Below are 16641 nucleotides of genomic sequence, written 5' to 3' on the forward strand. Positions count from 1 at the left end.
CATCAGTGCTAGAAGGGTTTGCTCTCTGCTGGTAGCCAAGTCAGTGTTGGTGGGGGTGGCCTTGGGGTTTCCTTGGTTAGGCTGTTGATGATGTTAACCTGTTTATCTGAGATGGTAGTTTGTTCATTGGATTATTATTTACTTCTTGATTGTTGCTTTAGCATTAATCTTGGTGTTAGTCCCTGTTGATTGCTGGTGAAATAGTAAGATCCACTCTCTTCTAGCACTGATGATGTTACCTAATTTGGTAATGAAATGTGTGCAGGAAAACAAGCAGGTTTAGAGCGCACCGGATTATTATTATTGTTGTTGTTGTTGTTGTTGTTGTTGTTGTTGTTATTATTATTATTATTCCTCCTCCTCCTTGCCACACACCCATCCTCCCTTTTAGCACTGATGATGTTACCTAATTTGGTAATGAAATGTGTGCAGGAAAATAGATTATTATTATTATTATTATTATTATTATTATTATTATTATTATTATTATTATTATTATTCCTCCTCCTTGCCACACACCCATTCTCCCTTTTAGCACTGATGATGTTACCTAGTAGGGTCATTAAATGTCTGCAAGAAAAACACCAAGCTCAGAGAGCACCAAGGACCGTACCTGTGGATACCCTTGTGGGGTATAATTATAGGGGTAGAAATATGAAAAATAAATTCTGGAAGCTTTCACAAAAGCATCTAGGTTTCTCAAGCTTAGAAACTTTACGATGGGTGGGCTGCAGATCCCCAGAATTCCTCAGCCAGCCGTGCCAAGGTTGAGAAACACTGATGGAGCAAATAGGAGGACTGTCCTGGTTCCGACAGATGAAACTCTTCAAAAGAACCTCGAGGCATTGTTTACCTTAAGGACCTTTTATTCGAGTAGCATAATATCGGCACTTAAACAATCGAAGCCAAAAACTGAATCCCCCCTCTGCCCCCCTCCCCCCCTCCCCGCACCTAGTATCAAAGCACAATTCCCTCCTCCAATTAACAGTCATAAATCACATCCCCCAATTAGCTTGAAGCGCGGGCTCCCTCTCCAGCCCGCCAATTCTTTATCAGCTCTGGGCTCGGTAACCTTGATTCCCACGCTGAGTTTAGTGTTGTTATGTCTAGCCGGACTCTCCTTCGCATCCCCCCGCCTCCCAGCATCATCTAACTCTTAACAGCGAAAGGGGAAAAAGATGGCTGCATTTCCATCTGTTGTCAATGCAAAAAAACATCCGATGTTAGAAAGCGTTGACAAGGACTTCTTCGAACTGTAGGAAGTAGAAGTAGAAATCCCAGACTTTATTTTTCCTTGCATGCTTCACCTGACTAGCTTGCTACCCATAGGTATCTGATATTTTTTCTCCCCCCCCCCCTTTTTCCCATCCCCAGGTACAAGCACAAGTCCATCCAGAGGATGACCTCAGAAGCCAAGGAATCAAACAGACTCGCCCGTAGGTATTCCCAGGAAATTGACCGAGCAATCACCAAGCGATTTCTTTTGGAGGACATACCTCAATTCTGTATTTTTTTAAAGGACCGCTGGTGTTTTTTGTTCTTGCAACGCAGCATGGGAATTCAGTGGGATTGGAAGGAGCTTGTGGCTGCTGGAGAATTGAGTGGGATTAAATAAGAGATCACTTTGATTCTGTACAGGTAGTCCTCGACATACGACCATGATGGAGCCCAACATTTCTATCGGCCTCCACCGGGGTCGTAACTCGAGGACTACCTGTAAACCTTGTTTATGAAAATAGTTTGCTATGCAGGTAGTCCTCATGTTACGGCCAAAATTGAGCCCAAAATTGATGTTACTAGGTGAAACATTTCTTCAGTGAGTTTTGCCCCATTTTACGGCCTTTCTGGCCACAGTTGTTAAGTGAATCACTGCAGTTGTAAAGTCAGTAACCCGGTTGTTAAGCGAATCCAGCTTCCCCCCCGTTGACTTTGCTTGTCAGAAGGTCGCAAAAGGGGACCGCGTGACACACACCCCCGGGGACTCTGCCACCGTCATAAATATGAGCCAGTTACTAAGCAGCTGAATTTTGATCATGCAACGGTCGTAAGTGTGAATAAGGATCCTCCTAAGTCACTTTTTTCAGTGCTGTTGTAACTTTGGTCGCTGGATGAATGGGTTGTAAGTTGAGGATTACGTATAATTTGGTATAATTTACCAAAAGGAAATAGCCTTAGAAATCCTGAGGTCCATGATGTGAAAGCTGATTTCCAGCATCATCAATGTAAATCCATCCAGGGCTGTCCATAGCAATAGTGCTTAGACTTGTATGCTGCTTCACAGTGCTTTTACAGCCCTCTATAAGTGGTTTAGGGACGCGGTGGCTCAGTGGGTTAGGACGCTGAGCTTGTCGATCAGAAGGTCAGCAGTTTGGCGGGTCGAATCCCGAGTGCCGCGTAGCAGAGTTGAGTGCCTGTTACTCGTCCCAGCTTCTGCCAACCTAGCAGTTTGAAAGCACGTAAAAAATGCAAGTAGAAACATAGGGACCACTCCGGTGGGAAGGTAACAGCGTTCCGTGCGCCTTTGGCGTCTAGTCATGCCGGCCACATGACCACGGAGACGTCCTCAGACAAGCGCTGGCTCTTCAGCTTTGAAACGGAGATGAGCACCGGCCCCTAGAGTCGGAAACGACTAGCACGCGTGTGCGGGGGAACCTTTACCTTTACCTTTATAAGCGGTTTACAGAGTCACCTATTGCCCCCAACAATCTGGGTCCTCATTTTACCGACCTCAGAAGGCTGGAAGGCTGAGCCAACCTTGAGCCGGTCAGGATCGAACTCCTGGCAGTGAGCAGTGAGTTAGCCTGCAATTCCACATTCTAACCACAGCGCCACCACGATTCTTCCAGAGATTATGAATGAATTATGCAGTTTATCTAGTATCTTCTGTATTGTTATGATTTATAGCAAAAAAAAGGTATCACTGATGTGTCATGAATTTCCTGTAAATAACTTTGGAATTAATAAGTTATGCTTTCCGTGCAGATGGCGAACGTCTACCAGAAATGGAGGAATTTTGACCATCTCCATTGACAATCCTGGTGCTGTTCTCTCTCCAATGTGAGTAAACCTGTCAGGCACGAAGAATCAGGACCACACGTGAGATTCTAGCTCAGCTGATCTGTTGCTTATGCTTATTCACAAGATTCTAGTCGACTTGAACGGTCAGTACTAAATTAGAATAACGAGTTGGAAGGGGCCTTGGAGGTCTTCTAGTCCAGCCCCATTGCTCAAGCAGGAGACTACACCATTTCGGAGAAATGGTTGCCCGATCTCTTCTGAAAAACCTCCAGTAATGGATTAGATAAAGGTTAACGGAATTGAAGAGAGGGTTGGACCGCTTGTGGGAACGTAACGATTCCAGGCTGATTCCTCACTTGACTGCAACCTCGGTGTTAAGGAATTAGTTGTGCAGGGTCTCCTTGTGCTACCAAAGAGTTGCACAGACAAGGAAGGGCACTGAGAGCAGTAAAAGTCACACAAGAATACACTGAGTTATAAAAACAAAAAGTAGTTTACTTTTGAGGTGGTGTAAGAACAAAAATGCACAGTCAAAAAATAAACAGTCCAGGTCATAAAAAATAGGAACAGTCCAAGCTACAAAGTCTTCTTACCGGTCCAGAGGTCAATACACAGTTCAGGTTACAACAGTAGTAAACCAACAGCAGAGCAAAAACAGTAACAATAGAGAGCAGTGAATTCAGAAAGAGAGAGAAGCTACGTTCCTAGCTTCCTCTTATGGCCATGAGAACACTTACACACCCATTGGCCAATTAACTTCTTAAAGCCATAGCATTATGGTTAATATATTTTCAACCCAACATTGTAGGCTAACACCATATGCCTAACATTCTCCCCTTTGGGTAGAATAATATATAACTCTTACAATCTTATGCACATTCTTTCACAATTAGCATTGTGTTTCACAGCACTTTGTACCTTCGTAAAATGGTCTGCAATATTTACATCAGATGGACAATACTCTAACTGTATTAATTTATCTTTGACACATTGTCTGACATTTAAATAACGAAGATCAGTATGTTTAGATCTTGTTCTTACTGCAGCATTATTAGCCATCTTTATCGCAGCTTGATTGTCCTCATACACAATGAATGGATCATTTACATTTAAACTCATATCTAACAATAATTGTTTGTACACTAGCAGTTCTGTACATAACACTGATAGACATGAAAATTCAGCCTCCATTGTAGATAAGCTTATGTGTTTTTGTCTAATAGACTTCCATCCAATTAAAGAATCACCCAACATTATAGCCAACCCTGAGGTAGATTTACGACTGTTTGAATCAGAGGCAAAACTCGCATCTGCATATGCAGTAAGGATTAACTCACGATTTGGCTCTAGATATAACGAGTAGTGAATAGTCTGTTTCAAATACCTTAATACTCGTTTAGCTGATTGCCAGTGTCTAACAGTAGGATTATTGTTGTACCTAGCTAATTGATTTACACAGTAAGAAATATCAGGTCTAGTCCAATTACTCAGATACATAAGACTTCCTATCAAAGATTGGTACATAGTCTTATCAAATACAGGACTCTCAACATTAGTGTCCTTAATATCCATAGCCATCGGAGTTTTTGCTGGTTTACACATTTCCATATTGTATCTCTTTAATAACTGAGATATCTTACTGGCTTGCGACACCTTAAAACCCCTATTTGTTTTCACAATATCTAACCCCAAATAGTGGCTAATTTCTCCAAGATTTCTAATTGTGAATTTATTTTGCAATCTTGAAATGATAGTTTGTGCTTCTAACTCAGTTTTTGTTATTATTGCAATATCATCTGTGAATAATAAAATAAAAGATAATGCTCCGTTGTGTTCCCTTCTAAACAAACAAGGATCAGCATTACTGGCTACAAAACCTAATGCACTTAACTCATTAACTATACATTTGTTCCACTCATAGCCTGATTGTATCAATCCATAGAGGCTTTTCTTTAACTCCCAACAATCATGGTCTCTATCACTGGTCAATCCTGGTGGTATTCTTAAATAAATAGTATGTTGCAATGGAGCATGTAAATATGCAGTTTCAACATCTACATGATTAACCATATATTGGTTTTTAGCCGCCCATACTAAAGCTGCTCTTAAAGTAGTTGCCCTTAGACTGGGTGCAAACACCTCGTCATAATCCTCAGTAGTTTGGGCAAAACCTTGTGCAACCAAACGTGCGTTATGGGTTATAGTTCCATCTACTCCTTTCTTTATCTTATATATCCATTTACAACCTATAGCTTGCTCACCAGGTGGCAGTTTTGCTTTCTGATAAACCTTAAGATTCTGCAAAGACTTCAACTCCCTGTTCATTGCAGCTTTCCATGATGCCTGTTCCTTTTCAGGATACATCCTGATCTCATCATAGTTAGAAGGTACTGAACTAACTTGACATACTATACTAGCTTCATAGCGATCAGGTGGATGTCTGATACGCATTGAACGCCAAGGAATTACAGGGTTTTGAGTTTCTGACTCCTTTCCTTCCTCTGATTCATTTTTTATCTCCCCTATCTCCTCTTCATCTTTCATATTTACAGGAGATGCATTATCATTACTAGTTACGTTATCAGAGGAGTCCTCAAACACTAGAGGATCAGTATTAACAGTTTCTTGCTCTAACCTATCCCAATCAACATGCTCAAGGAATTTTGCACATGCACTGTTATATACATTAGTTGTGCCTCGTTCCCAGAAACGATAGGATCTATGGTTAGCTTCGTAACCTACAAAGTATAATTGCCTAGCCCTATGTTGGCCTTTACTCCTGAGTTGTGCAGGAATGTGGACCCAAGCTGGGGTGCCAAACGTGTGCAGATAATCAAGGTTTGGTCTTCTACCATGCCATATTGTATATGGTATTTTACCAGTAGAAGTATTAACAACTAAATTCAGAACATGGTTTGCACATTTTGCTGCCTCCCCCCACAGTCTATCTGTTAAGCCAGAATCTCTTAACATGGTTCTAATCATGGCTTGTAACGTTTGCCCACGTCTCTCAACAAAAGCATTATGTTGAGGCCTATATGGGGCTGAACGTTTATGCTCAATACCAGCTGATTGTAACATATCAACAAAACGCTTATTTGTAAATTCAGTACCATTATCAGTAATTATACACTGAACCTTTCTCTTTGTTTTTCTCTCCACGAACTTCAGCCAGTTTGCAAATTGTTGGAAAGTGTCTGCCTTTGACTTAAGCAGATAACAAAAACCATATCTAGAGTAGTGGTCCAATATACTTAAAACATAACATGACCCTCCTAAACTTGGTTTCATGGGTCCAATTAAATCAGTAAACACAACTTCCAAAGGTACAGTTGTTTTGAAGCTGTTTAACCTGTTTGCAGGAGTTGCCTTGCTCTTTTCCTGATTACAGGCATTGCAATTCAAATACTTACTACATGGCTTCAGTTTAACTCCCTCTACTAATTCCACTGTTTTACGTAGTGAGTTAAAGTTTACATGCCCTAACCACCTATGCAATAAATGTATACATTCATCATGTGGCTTCTTGTTCTCACATATTGAGTTAGCTTTAACTGTACTAACCTGGTTACTTGTGAGAACGAATAAACCATTTTTCAAATTAGCAGTTACACAGGTTCCATTCCTCTCAATAGTGCATTGCTCCCCTCTGAATGTTACCACAAACCCAACTTTAACCAATTCCCTTACAGATAACAGGTTGAATCTTAGTTTAGGTATATATAACATAGGTAACTGTTCATTAATGCATGGACAATAGGAATTACCTTCACCAGAGGCCTTCATCCTCCAACCGTTGGCCAGTGAAACATATTGGTTGCTGTTTTTCATATTAATAAACCTCTTTTTCACTTTAGTAATGCATTGTGAAGCCCCACTATCAACAACCCACAATTCATTATTTCTGGATGTTGATTCACCAGAAACAGCCAAACCAATGCCCTTCTTAGCCTTCCCACTGCTATTTACATTCTGTTTTCTTCCCTTTCTACAGAATTTGGCTATATGCCCTCTAGCCCCACAAGAAAAACATTTCTTGACGTTGTAAGCAGTGGTAAATTGCTGCTCCTCTTGTGGCTGTGTCTCTCTCAGCTGGTCTCTGTCACGCCTCCTTCTGGACTCTTCCAGCAGTCTCCCAGTAATGTTAGTCAATGTCAGTTCCTCTCTGGTCAGGACTTCCAAAGAAGAAACATACTCATCATAACTCTCATCCAAAGATGACAGAATAATGTAGACCTGATGCAACTCTGAAAAAATCAGCTCCTTTTCATGAAGCTCTTGAAAAGTTGCCTTCATATAATTTAAATGGGTCAGCATATCTCCATTCTTCTGCAGACGAGTCCTAAACAGCTTACGTGTAAGGTGTATATGTGCACCCACACTGTCACGAACATAAAGCCTTCGCAAAACATCCCAACACCTAGCAGCAGACTCCTCACCACGAATATGGACAAGCTGCTGGTCATTCAGTGTTAGTCCAATAATGCAAAGAGCTTTCTCATTGCTACGTTTAAAGTTGTCTAACTTCTTTGCATCCTCTTCGTCATCTGGATCCCAAGCAGTAGTATCTGGTGGGTTATTTACAACAGCCCATAGTCCTTCCTTGCGCAAAAGCAAGCAGCATTTTGTGGACCAGGAAACATAGTTTGTCCCATCCAACCGGGTTATCCAGGAGATGCCTGACAACAGTTCCTGTGCCATTTTACACCAAATACAAACTCAGCTAGGAATACTGTGTGTACTAACTCTCAGTACAGGCCTGGGCCCATAACCAGTGTTAAGGAATTAGTTGTGCAGGGTCTCCTTGTGCTACCAAAGAGTTGCACAGACAAGGAAGGGCACTGAGAGCAGTAAAAGTCACACAAGAATACACTGAGTTATAAAAACAAAAAGTAGTTTACTTTTGAGGTGGTGTAAGAACAAAAATGCACAGTCAAAAAATAAACAGTCCAGGTCATAAAAAATAGGAACAGTCCAAGCTACAAAGTCTTCTTACCGGTCCAGAGGTCAATACACAGTTCAGGTTACAACAGTAGTAAACCAACAGCAGAGCAAAAACAGTAACAATAGAGAGCAGTGAATTCAGAAAGAGAGAGAAGCTACGTTCCTAGCTTCCTCTTATGGCCATGAGAACACTTACACACCCATTGGCCAATTAACTTCTTAAAGCCATAGCATTATGGTTAATATATTTTCAACCCAACATTGTAGGCTAACACCATATGCCTAACACTCGGGACACTTTTATTTCCCATTAGCGTATCCCGTGGAGTGGAGGCTTAGTTGCAAAGATATTTGTGGTTTGATGAAAGTAACCGTCATCCAAACCGGGTTTGCTCAGCCTGGTGCTCGTCTATGGGGATTCCAACTCGGCAGTCCTCCATCAAGCTCTTTTGACAGAGGCCCCAAACTGAAAACAATTCTTTGCCAGTTCAGTTCTCGTAGACGTTTAGCAAGAGTTATTGAACGGTTCAACTTGGACTGCGGTTCAACTTGGCCACTGTGGTTTTTAGGAGGCCTGGTTTCCGTTTACCGCGAATTCTTCCTACGGGACATGCATGTTAGTCGCCTTCGCTGTCCGAAGAACACGCAGGGTCCTTCTCCGATGCCACAACTCAAAACGAAACTAACTCTTAATTTCAGCCCAGCATCACTCTGGGGTCTTCTATTCAAATCCACTCAGCGTGCCTTTAAACGTTGGGCGTAGTTGTAAAACGGTTGTCTCCTGTTGTAAAGTGATGGTGAAGCAAACCTTTTGTGGAAACTGAGCAGGTGGTGCTATCACAATCTCTTTTTGGTCCTGCAGCTCCTTGAAGCCGAGACTCGCCAGCAATCTCATCCCGCCCTTTCTCCTGAAGAAGGAGCAGTCGGAAGAGAAGAAGATCCCCAAAGGCGTCCCTCTGCAATTTGACATCAACAGTGTCGGGAAGCAGGTGGGTTCCTCCGATCGGTCCTCCGTCCAAAACTGGGAGTGCAGTTCCCTCAAGCCTGATCAGCTCCAGCATCTGCGTTGAGCAGAGAGTTCTTGATTTACAAACATTCAGTTAGTGACCCGTCAGACCTGCCGCAAGACCTGCTTGATAATCCTCTAAAGGCAGGAGGAGAAGGAACGGATGGAAACTCATCAAGATGTGAAGCAACCTAGAACTAAGGAGAAACTTCCTGACAGTGACAACAATTAACCAGTGGAACTACCTGCCTCCAGAAGCGGTGAATGCTCCAACACTGGAGGTCTTCAAGAAGACACTGGACATCCATTTGTCTGAAATGGTATAGGGTTTCCTGCCTGAGCAGGGGGTTGGACTAGATGACCTCCAAGGTCCCTTCCAACTTTTTGATGATGATGGTTGTTGTTGTTGTTATTTAGAAAGCATCCTTGGCTCCGTTTGTTGAGAAAGGCAAAGTTTTATTAGAAGTCAAGTGTATTGCAGTACTGTATAGCCAGAACTCAGAACTGCACGCCAAAATCCCTAAGTTCAAGGACAGAAGGCTGAGTCAACCTTGAGCCGATTTGAACTCAAGGCAGTGGGCAGAGTTAGCCTCCAGTACTGCATTCTAATCACTGCACCACCACGGCCCTTCCTTCCTTCCTTCCTTCCTTCCTTCCTTCCTCTTCCTTCTTATTGCCATCTCCTTCCTTCCTTCTCATTCTCATCTCCTTCCTTCCCTTCCTCTTCCTTCTTCTCATTCCCATCTCCTTCCTTCCTTCCTTCCTTCCTCTTCCTTCTTCTCATTCCCATCTCCTTCCTTCCTTCCTTCGTTCCTATCTATCTCCTTCCTTCCTTCCTTCCTTCCTTCCTTCCTTCCTCTTCCTTCTTATTGCCATCTCCTTCCTTCCTTCTCATTCTCATCTCCTTCCTTCCCTTCCTCTTCCTTCTTCTCATTCCCATCTCCTTCCTTCCTTCCTTCCTTCCTCTTCCTTCTTCTCATTCCCATCTCCTTCCTTCCTTCCTTCCTTCCTTCCTTCCTTCCTTCCTTCCTTCCTTCCTTCCTTCCTTCCTTCCTTCCTTCCTTCCTCTTCCTTCTTATTGCCATCTCCTTCCTTCCTTCTCATTCTCATCTCCTTCCTTCCCTTCCTCTTCCTTCTTCTCATTCCCATCTCCTTCCTTCCTTCCTTCCTTCCTTCCTTCCTTCCTTCCTTCCTCTTCCTTCTTCTCATTCCCATCTCCTTCCTTCCTTCCTTCCTTCCTTCCTTCCTTCCTTCCTTCCTTCCTGCACTTAGACCTATATACCGCTTCACAGTGCTTTACAGCCCTCTCTAAGTGGTTTACAGAGTCACCATCTTGCCCCCAACAATCTGGGTCTTCGTTTTACCCACCTTGGAGGATGGAAGGCTGAGTCAAGCTTGAGCCAGTGAGAACTGAAGTAGCCTGCATTCTAACCACTGCGCCACCATGGCTTATGAATTAAAACAGAGCCATGGCTGGTTCTTGCCTAGGGTTCAGGTCAAGGCAGGGTGACAACATCCTTCTGTAAACGTGGTACGCAGAATCATCTACACTTCTTTCACGTTGCTTCAAAGTATGTGTTAATGTTCAGGAGGGGAAAAAAACCCCATAAGTTGGCGACTTATGCCACGTCAACCTGCCTGCCTGAGTGGGCTGGAGTTCATAATAATTATCTGGAGACCGCAGGAACAGAAGAGGAAGAACTGGGGGGAGGGGGGAAATCACAAAATACAAGGACCTGCAAATAGAAGTAGAACAACTGTGGCAAAAGAGAGCAAAGGTAGCACCAAGAGTGATGGGCGCCTTGGGTGCAATCCCAAAATATCTGAAAAGCACCCCTTGGACACCATCCTCGGCATTGACAAACTCCCCAGCAGTCAATTGCAAAAGGCAGCTTAACTCAGAACAGCTTACAATCCCATGATGACACCTTGAACCCCATCAAACAACATCTGCCTATCCCTGATCCTTGGGAAGGACTTGACGGGCGGGTAAATTTGCCAAATCCAGTCTGAACATCTGGCTGACATCTGTGCAACGAACTATAATAATAACAACCGCCGTCATTGGCCAATTGTAAAAGACAGTTTCACTTGGAACAGCTCACATCCTGCAACAATCCCTTTCATACTATTAAACAACATCCCAGGTTATTGGGAAGACCTCGATGGGTGAATCCAAATGCTGCATCCAGTCAAAACATCTGGTTGACTCTGCGATGAACCATAATGACAACCATAACAACGACAATAATAATATTCAATAAGTTAACAATAATACTAATGCTGTGGAGTCCTTTGGTGGGACTCTGAGCAGACGTTCCATGACCCAACTAGGGAACATCATCAGTGCTAGAAGGGAGAGGGGGTTTGTGGAGAGGAAGAAAAGAATGGTGGGGTCCTTGGTGCTTTTCTGAGCTGGGTGGTTTTCTTGCAGATGTTTCACTACCAAAGTGCTTAATAATAAATAATAATAAACCTTTATTGTCAAAGTACAACATGTGTACATTGAGATTAGCTGAGCCTCCCCCCGTGCTCTCTCACCCCCAACACACAGTGACAACAAACCCTCCATCCCACCACACCTTGTGAACCAACTACACCACACACCGGCCTCCCCAGTCAATTCTGCATAAGATTATGTCCCATTTAAAAGCCTAACAGCCCACGGATAAAAGCTGTTCTTCAGCCTGTTGGTTCGGCTGGCTATACTCCTATATCTCCTACCGGATGGTAGGAGAGTAAAGAGATACCGTCCAGGGTGTGAGTCATCCCTGAGAATCTTCCTCACTCTTCCAAGGCAACGAGCCCTGGCGAGGTCATCCAGTGGTGTCAGGGAACAGCCCACCATGTCTTGTGCTGTGCTGACTACCCTCTGCAATAATAATAATAATAATAATAATAATAATAATAATAATAATAATAATAATATCATCATCATCATCATCATGACTTCTCTCTTTTCTGCTTTACAGACCAGCATGACCCTCAACGAACGTTTTGGGATCCTGAAGGAACAAAGGACAGCTCTGGCTCAGAACAAAGGCAGTCGCTTTGTGACAGTGGCCTAGAAGAGCCCCCCCCCCAGGGGTCCTCCTTCGAAGGAGCTGGAGAGACTGTGGTCCAGAAATCGTGGGAGATGTTGGGACGTCTGTGTCAAGATCCCGAATGGAGCTGAATCCTCCTCCCCTTCGTTTACTCCCTTTACTTTATACCGGGACGTCCAATCTTGGACCACTTTTGAAACTCGTGGACTTCAGTTCCCAGAATTCCCCAGCCAGCCACGGGAGTTGAAGTCCACAACTCTTCAAAGTGGCCAAGGTTGGACACCCCCAACTGCTTGGAATAGTTAAGACCGTACAACCCTAAACCCTCTCATATCCCCGACGTAAGCAGGAAACGCGGCACGCTTGGTAAATGGAATCCCTTTGCCTGGATGTGGGCAAAGGTCCAATTAACCCCTGGAAGAAGTGGAGATCACATTTGCTTTTTCTTGTTCTTGTGGTTGTTTTTGAAGATGCCAGTAGGTGTTGATGATGCTCCACCCCAGTCCTGCAAAAGAGGAAAGACTTATACAATTGCTCTCCTGGTCCGATTCAGTTTTAGTTTTGGCCACAGGCCTTCATCTGAACGGACAGTGCGTCCCGTTTTCTTCTAGCTGACCCCAAAATCAGAAGCAACGGGTGGGGGGTGGGAGTGGTGGAATAATTTGTCATGCTGGTGATTGGCGATCTCCATCATGGCTTCCCTAGCGACGCTAGCATGAATCTAATCCGTAGGCTTGCAAAAACGAATGCGTGAGTATCTTCATAGTAAAACCTCCCACCACCTCGAGTTATAAATTTTATCCTCCAGTCACAAGTCGCTGGTTTGCTCCAGGGCGCCCTCCACCGAAGTGAGCCTGGTTTCCTTTAACGTCACCCGCCGAATTTTGTTGAAGGTTGCTTTGTTGTGTAGCGAGAAACGTGCACTTTGTGACTTCCTCTAGTTATCCGTAGTTCCACCAAGGGACCTTCCTGTTGTGTAAAGGGATCAGAAGTCGTGGAGACAACATCTCAGCTTACATACCCCAAACTCTGCATGTTCGATTTTTTGATTTTTTTTTTTTTTACTTCCAACCAGGAGATATTTGGAATCCTAAGACGAATAACGGAATTGCCTGCGGGAACATCCCGAATTACTGGATGTTCATCAGAGAATTTTGATTAGTTGGCCTACTGTCAGAAGATACAGCTTACTCTGAAATTTTCATTTTGTTGTGGTTTTCGAAGCAAAGAAGATTTGGGCAGTCCTTGGAGCATTTTTTTTTTAAAAATAGTCATGGCCCATGATGTTTAATGTTCTTTTGTTTCTTAATTTTTATATATACACATACCTTCTATGTCTCTGTGTCTCAACCTTGGCAATGTGTGGACTTCATCTCCCACAATTCTCCAGCCATCCATGCCTGTTTCTTTATCACTTACTTCCTAAAGTGGAGAGATTGCAGAGGAAGGGATTACAAAAAAGTTAGCTACGCTGTCTGGAGAATTCTGGGAGTTGAAGTCCACGCATCTGAAAAGTTGCCAAGGTTGAGAAACACTGTTCTATATCATTACAGTGGAAAAAGTCTGGGACATTTTTTTTTTAAAAAAATTGTGTACTAAAAATTCTGTTGGAAGTTTGTTAAAAATGAAGTAGACCAGCCTTCCTTTAACCCGGTGCCCTCCAGACGGATTGGAGAAGCTTCCATCATCCCCCACCACTTAGGGACATTGTAGTAGCCCAACCCATCTCACGGGCACCAGGTGGGAGAAGGCTGAAAGAGGTTGTGTGCTGAGAACCATCCTGCGTTTGGTTTGTACCAGGATGCAATTAAAATAAGCGAACAAACCTTTTGCATCAAACCGGATGCAAAAAAATCGATGCAATGCATCTCAAGAAAGCTAGTTTGTACTTAAGGAGAATATACTTTAAATCTGTACCTTTGGGTATTTTTTTTTGAGAAGTTAATACATTTGGATCTATTCTAAAGCTGTTGGACTTTTTAAAAATAAAAGAAGTTACAAGTTTGAGGGTGTGCACAGTGGTTACTATATTGGGCAATTGGCCTGCGCAGGTACTCCTTGACTTACAACCCCAATTGAGCCCAAATTTATCTTGTTGAGTTTTACAACCTTTCTTGCCACGGTTGTTAAGTGAGTCATTGCATTTGTGAAGTTAGTAAGAAGGTCGTTAAGGGAATCTGGCTTCCCCCCATGGACTTGGCTAGTCAGACGGTCGCACAAGTGGATCACATGACCCCGGGACACTACAACCGTCGTAAATATGAGTCAACTGCAAAGCGTCTGAATTTTGTTTACATGACCAGGGGGATGCTGCATCGGTTATAAGTGTGAAAAACGGTGCTAAGTCACTTTTTTTCCAGTGCCATTGTAGCTTCGAACAGTCGCTAAATGAACTGTTGTAAGTTGAGGTCTACCTGCATTCTGTCATGAGGGACTTAGGAAAAATGGCTGTTAAACTTTTACAGGTAGTCCTCGACTTAGAACTCTGGTTGAGCCCAACATTTCTGTTGCTCAGCAAGGCAACTCGAGTGAGTTTTGTCCCATTTTACCAGCTTTTTTTGCCACAGTTGAGCGAATCATTGCAGCTGTTAAGCGAATCGTGTGGTTGTTAAGTGAGTCTGGCTTCCTCCATTGATTTTGCTTGTCAGAAGCCGGTTGTTTAACAACCTTTGGAAGTTATCAGAGACTTGGAAAAAAAAAAGTTATTTACAACCTGTCCTTGAAGTTACAGCCCTCACACCATCCCTAAGATCAGGGGTCTTCAAACTTGGCTCTTTTATGACTTGTGGACTTCAACTCCCAGAATTCCTCAGCCAGTGTGCCTGACTAAGGAATTCTGGGAGTTGAAGTCTACAAGTCATAAAAGGGCCAAGTTTGAAGACCCCTGCCTAAGATCATGTGATTCCATCTTAAAACTCCCCAAATTCACTGAACACTGTAAATAGTATAATGTATAAACTGTATAGGGACGCAGTGGCTCAGTGGGTTAGGATGCTGAGCTTGTCGATCAGAAGGTCGGCAGTTTGGCGGGTTGAATCCCGAGTGCCGCGTAACAGAGAGAGCACCTGTTACTCGTCCCAGCTTCTGCCAACCTAGCATTTCGAAAGCACGTAAAAAAATGCGAGTAGAAACATAGGGACCACTCCGGTGGGAAGGTAACAGCTTTCCGTGCGCCTTTGGCGTCTAGTCATGCCGGCCACGTGACCACGGAGACGTCCTCGGACAAGCGCTGGCTCTTCGGCTTTGAAACGGAGATGAGCACCGGCCCCCTAGAGTCGGAAACGACTAGCACGCATGTGCGGGGGAACCTTTACCTTTACCTTTATAAACAGTATGATGCAGTATGTATGCATTGCTGCTCTTGAGTCGCCTTGGAATTACAAGACAGGCAGCAAATCCATTTGATAATAGGACCTGTGAATTGAATGGCAGACCAAGGTCACCTGGTGGGAACTTTTCCAGTGGCGCAGACTGTTTCCCAAAATAATATGCTGGACACGGGATGGCCCGGGGAGGAAAAGAGGAAAATGACTATGCCGTTTTTCGCACAAAAACCTCAAGAGCTATAGCTTCACTTCTTCTGTGACTATGTCTCTTATCAGTTAAACGGTATACTCTTGGTAAAATAACGTTCCAGGGGTTTCTTGTGCTGCACATGCCAACGGGACAATTGACATGCACACTCGGTAAAATATAACCTCATTCCTGTCCCAAAGGTTCTTTTTCCAAAGGCAACTGGCTTTGTTTTGCCTGGAAGACGTTTCGCTTCTCATCCAAGAAGCTTCTTCAGTTCTGACTGAACCGAACTGGCTGAACTGAAGAAGCTTCGTGGATGAGAAGCGAAACATCTTCAAAGAAAAACAAAGTCCAGTTGTCTTTTTTTTGTGGTGGTGGTAGTGGGGGAAAAGCATCTTTGGGACAGCCATGACCTGGATGACTGAGAATCTCCACAGACATTTAACCTCAATCCTGTTTTCATTGGCAGCAGGAAGTGCGCAAGGAACTGGGAAGGAGGCGTTAGGTTTTATAGCTTGGAACCTCAAAGTAATTGGCCACATTGGAAGTCAGTGTACGAGGTGAACCCAGAAAACAGAATTAACAGCTGGAAGAGACCTTCGCATGTGAGCGCAAGTGACCTTACGCGCAAAGCTGCATTCACGCAAGTGGAGGACCGCGTTCCTGCCACTCACACCAACGGAGCTGTGCACAGGTGTGTGCACCTGCCACTCTCACACACGTACCTACGCCAGGCTGGGGGTGCCTGGGTGGAAAGGTCAGGCACCCCCTGGTTTGGTTGCAGCAGGTTGCGTTGTTCTTGTCCTTCCCCACTTGCACTCAGTCTCCACGTGCAAATTCATGCTTTTTTTCCCTCCCGTTACGCCACCCAGCTCAGGAACGGGACTGTCTGCGGATGGGAAGTCCTCAACTTACAATCACAATTGAGTCCAAAATTGACGTTGCTTAAGCGAGATAGTTATGAAGTGAATTTTGCCCAATGGTGGGATTCAGCCAGTTTGCACCAGTTCTGCAGAACCGGTAGCAATTTTTTTGTTGCCCAGGCCCAGAACAGGCTTCCGGGAGCGGCATCCACACAGAGAACCGGTTGTTCACATATCTGAATCCCCACCA

The 16641-nt window shown here is 43.8% G+C and overlaps 1 protein-coding gene across 5 annotated transcripts in view; it reads left to right on the plus strand.

Moving 5' to 3' along the window:
• The window catches only part of FYTTD1 (forty-two-three domain containing 1), a 37107-nt gene extending 23088 nt beyond the window's left edge, over nucleotides 1-14019 (plus strand). For 4 of the 5 annotated variants that reach the window (XM_081329480.1, XM_081329479.1, XM_081329481.1 and 1 more), the window contains 4 exons: nucleotides 1375-1436; nucleotides 2983-3057; nucleotides 8825-8951; nucleotides 11941-14019. In XM_081329480.1, coding sequence (XP_081185606.1) covers nucleotides 1375-1436; nucleotides 2983-3057; nucleotides 8825-8951; nucleotides 11941-12036 — 360 coding nt within the window. In that variant the 3' untranslated portion in view covers nucleotides 12037-14019. The remainder of the gene's footprint in view (nucleotides 1-1374; nucleotides 1437-2982; nucleotides 3058-8824; nucleotides 8952-11940) is intronic. The other variant, XR_014026652.1, reaches the window with a different exon arrangement.
• Nucleotides 14020-16641: the final 2622 nt, after the last annotated feature.

Source organism: Vipera berus (assembly GCF_964194415.1).
Source record: "Vipera berus genome assembly, chromosome: 5".
NCBI classification, from domain to species: Eukaryota; Metazoa; Chordata; class Lepidosauria; order Squamata; family Viperidae; genus Vipera; species Vipera berus.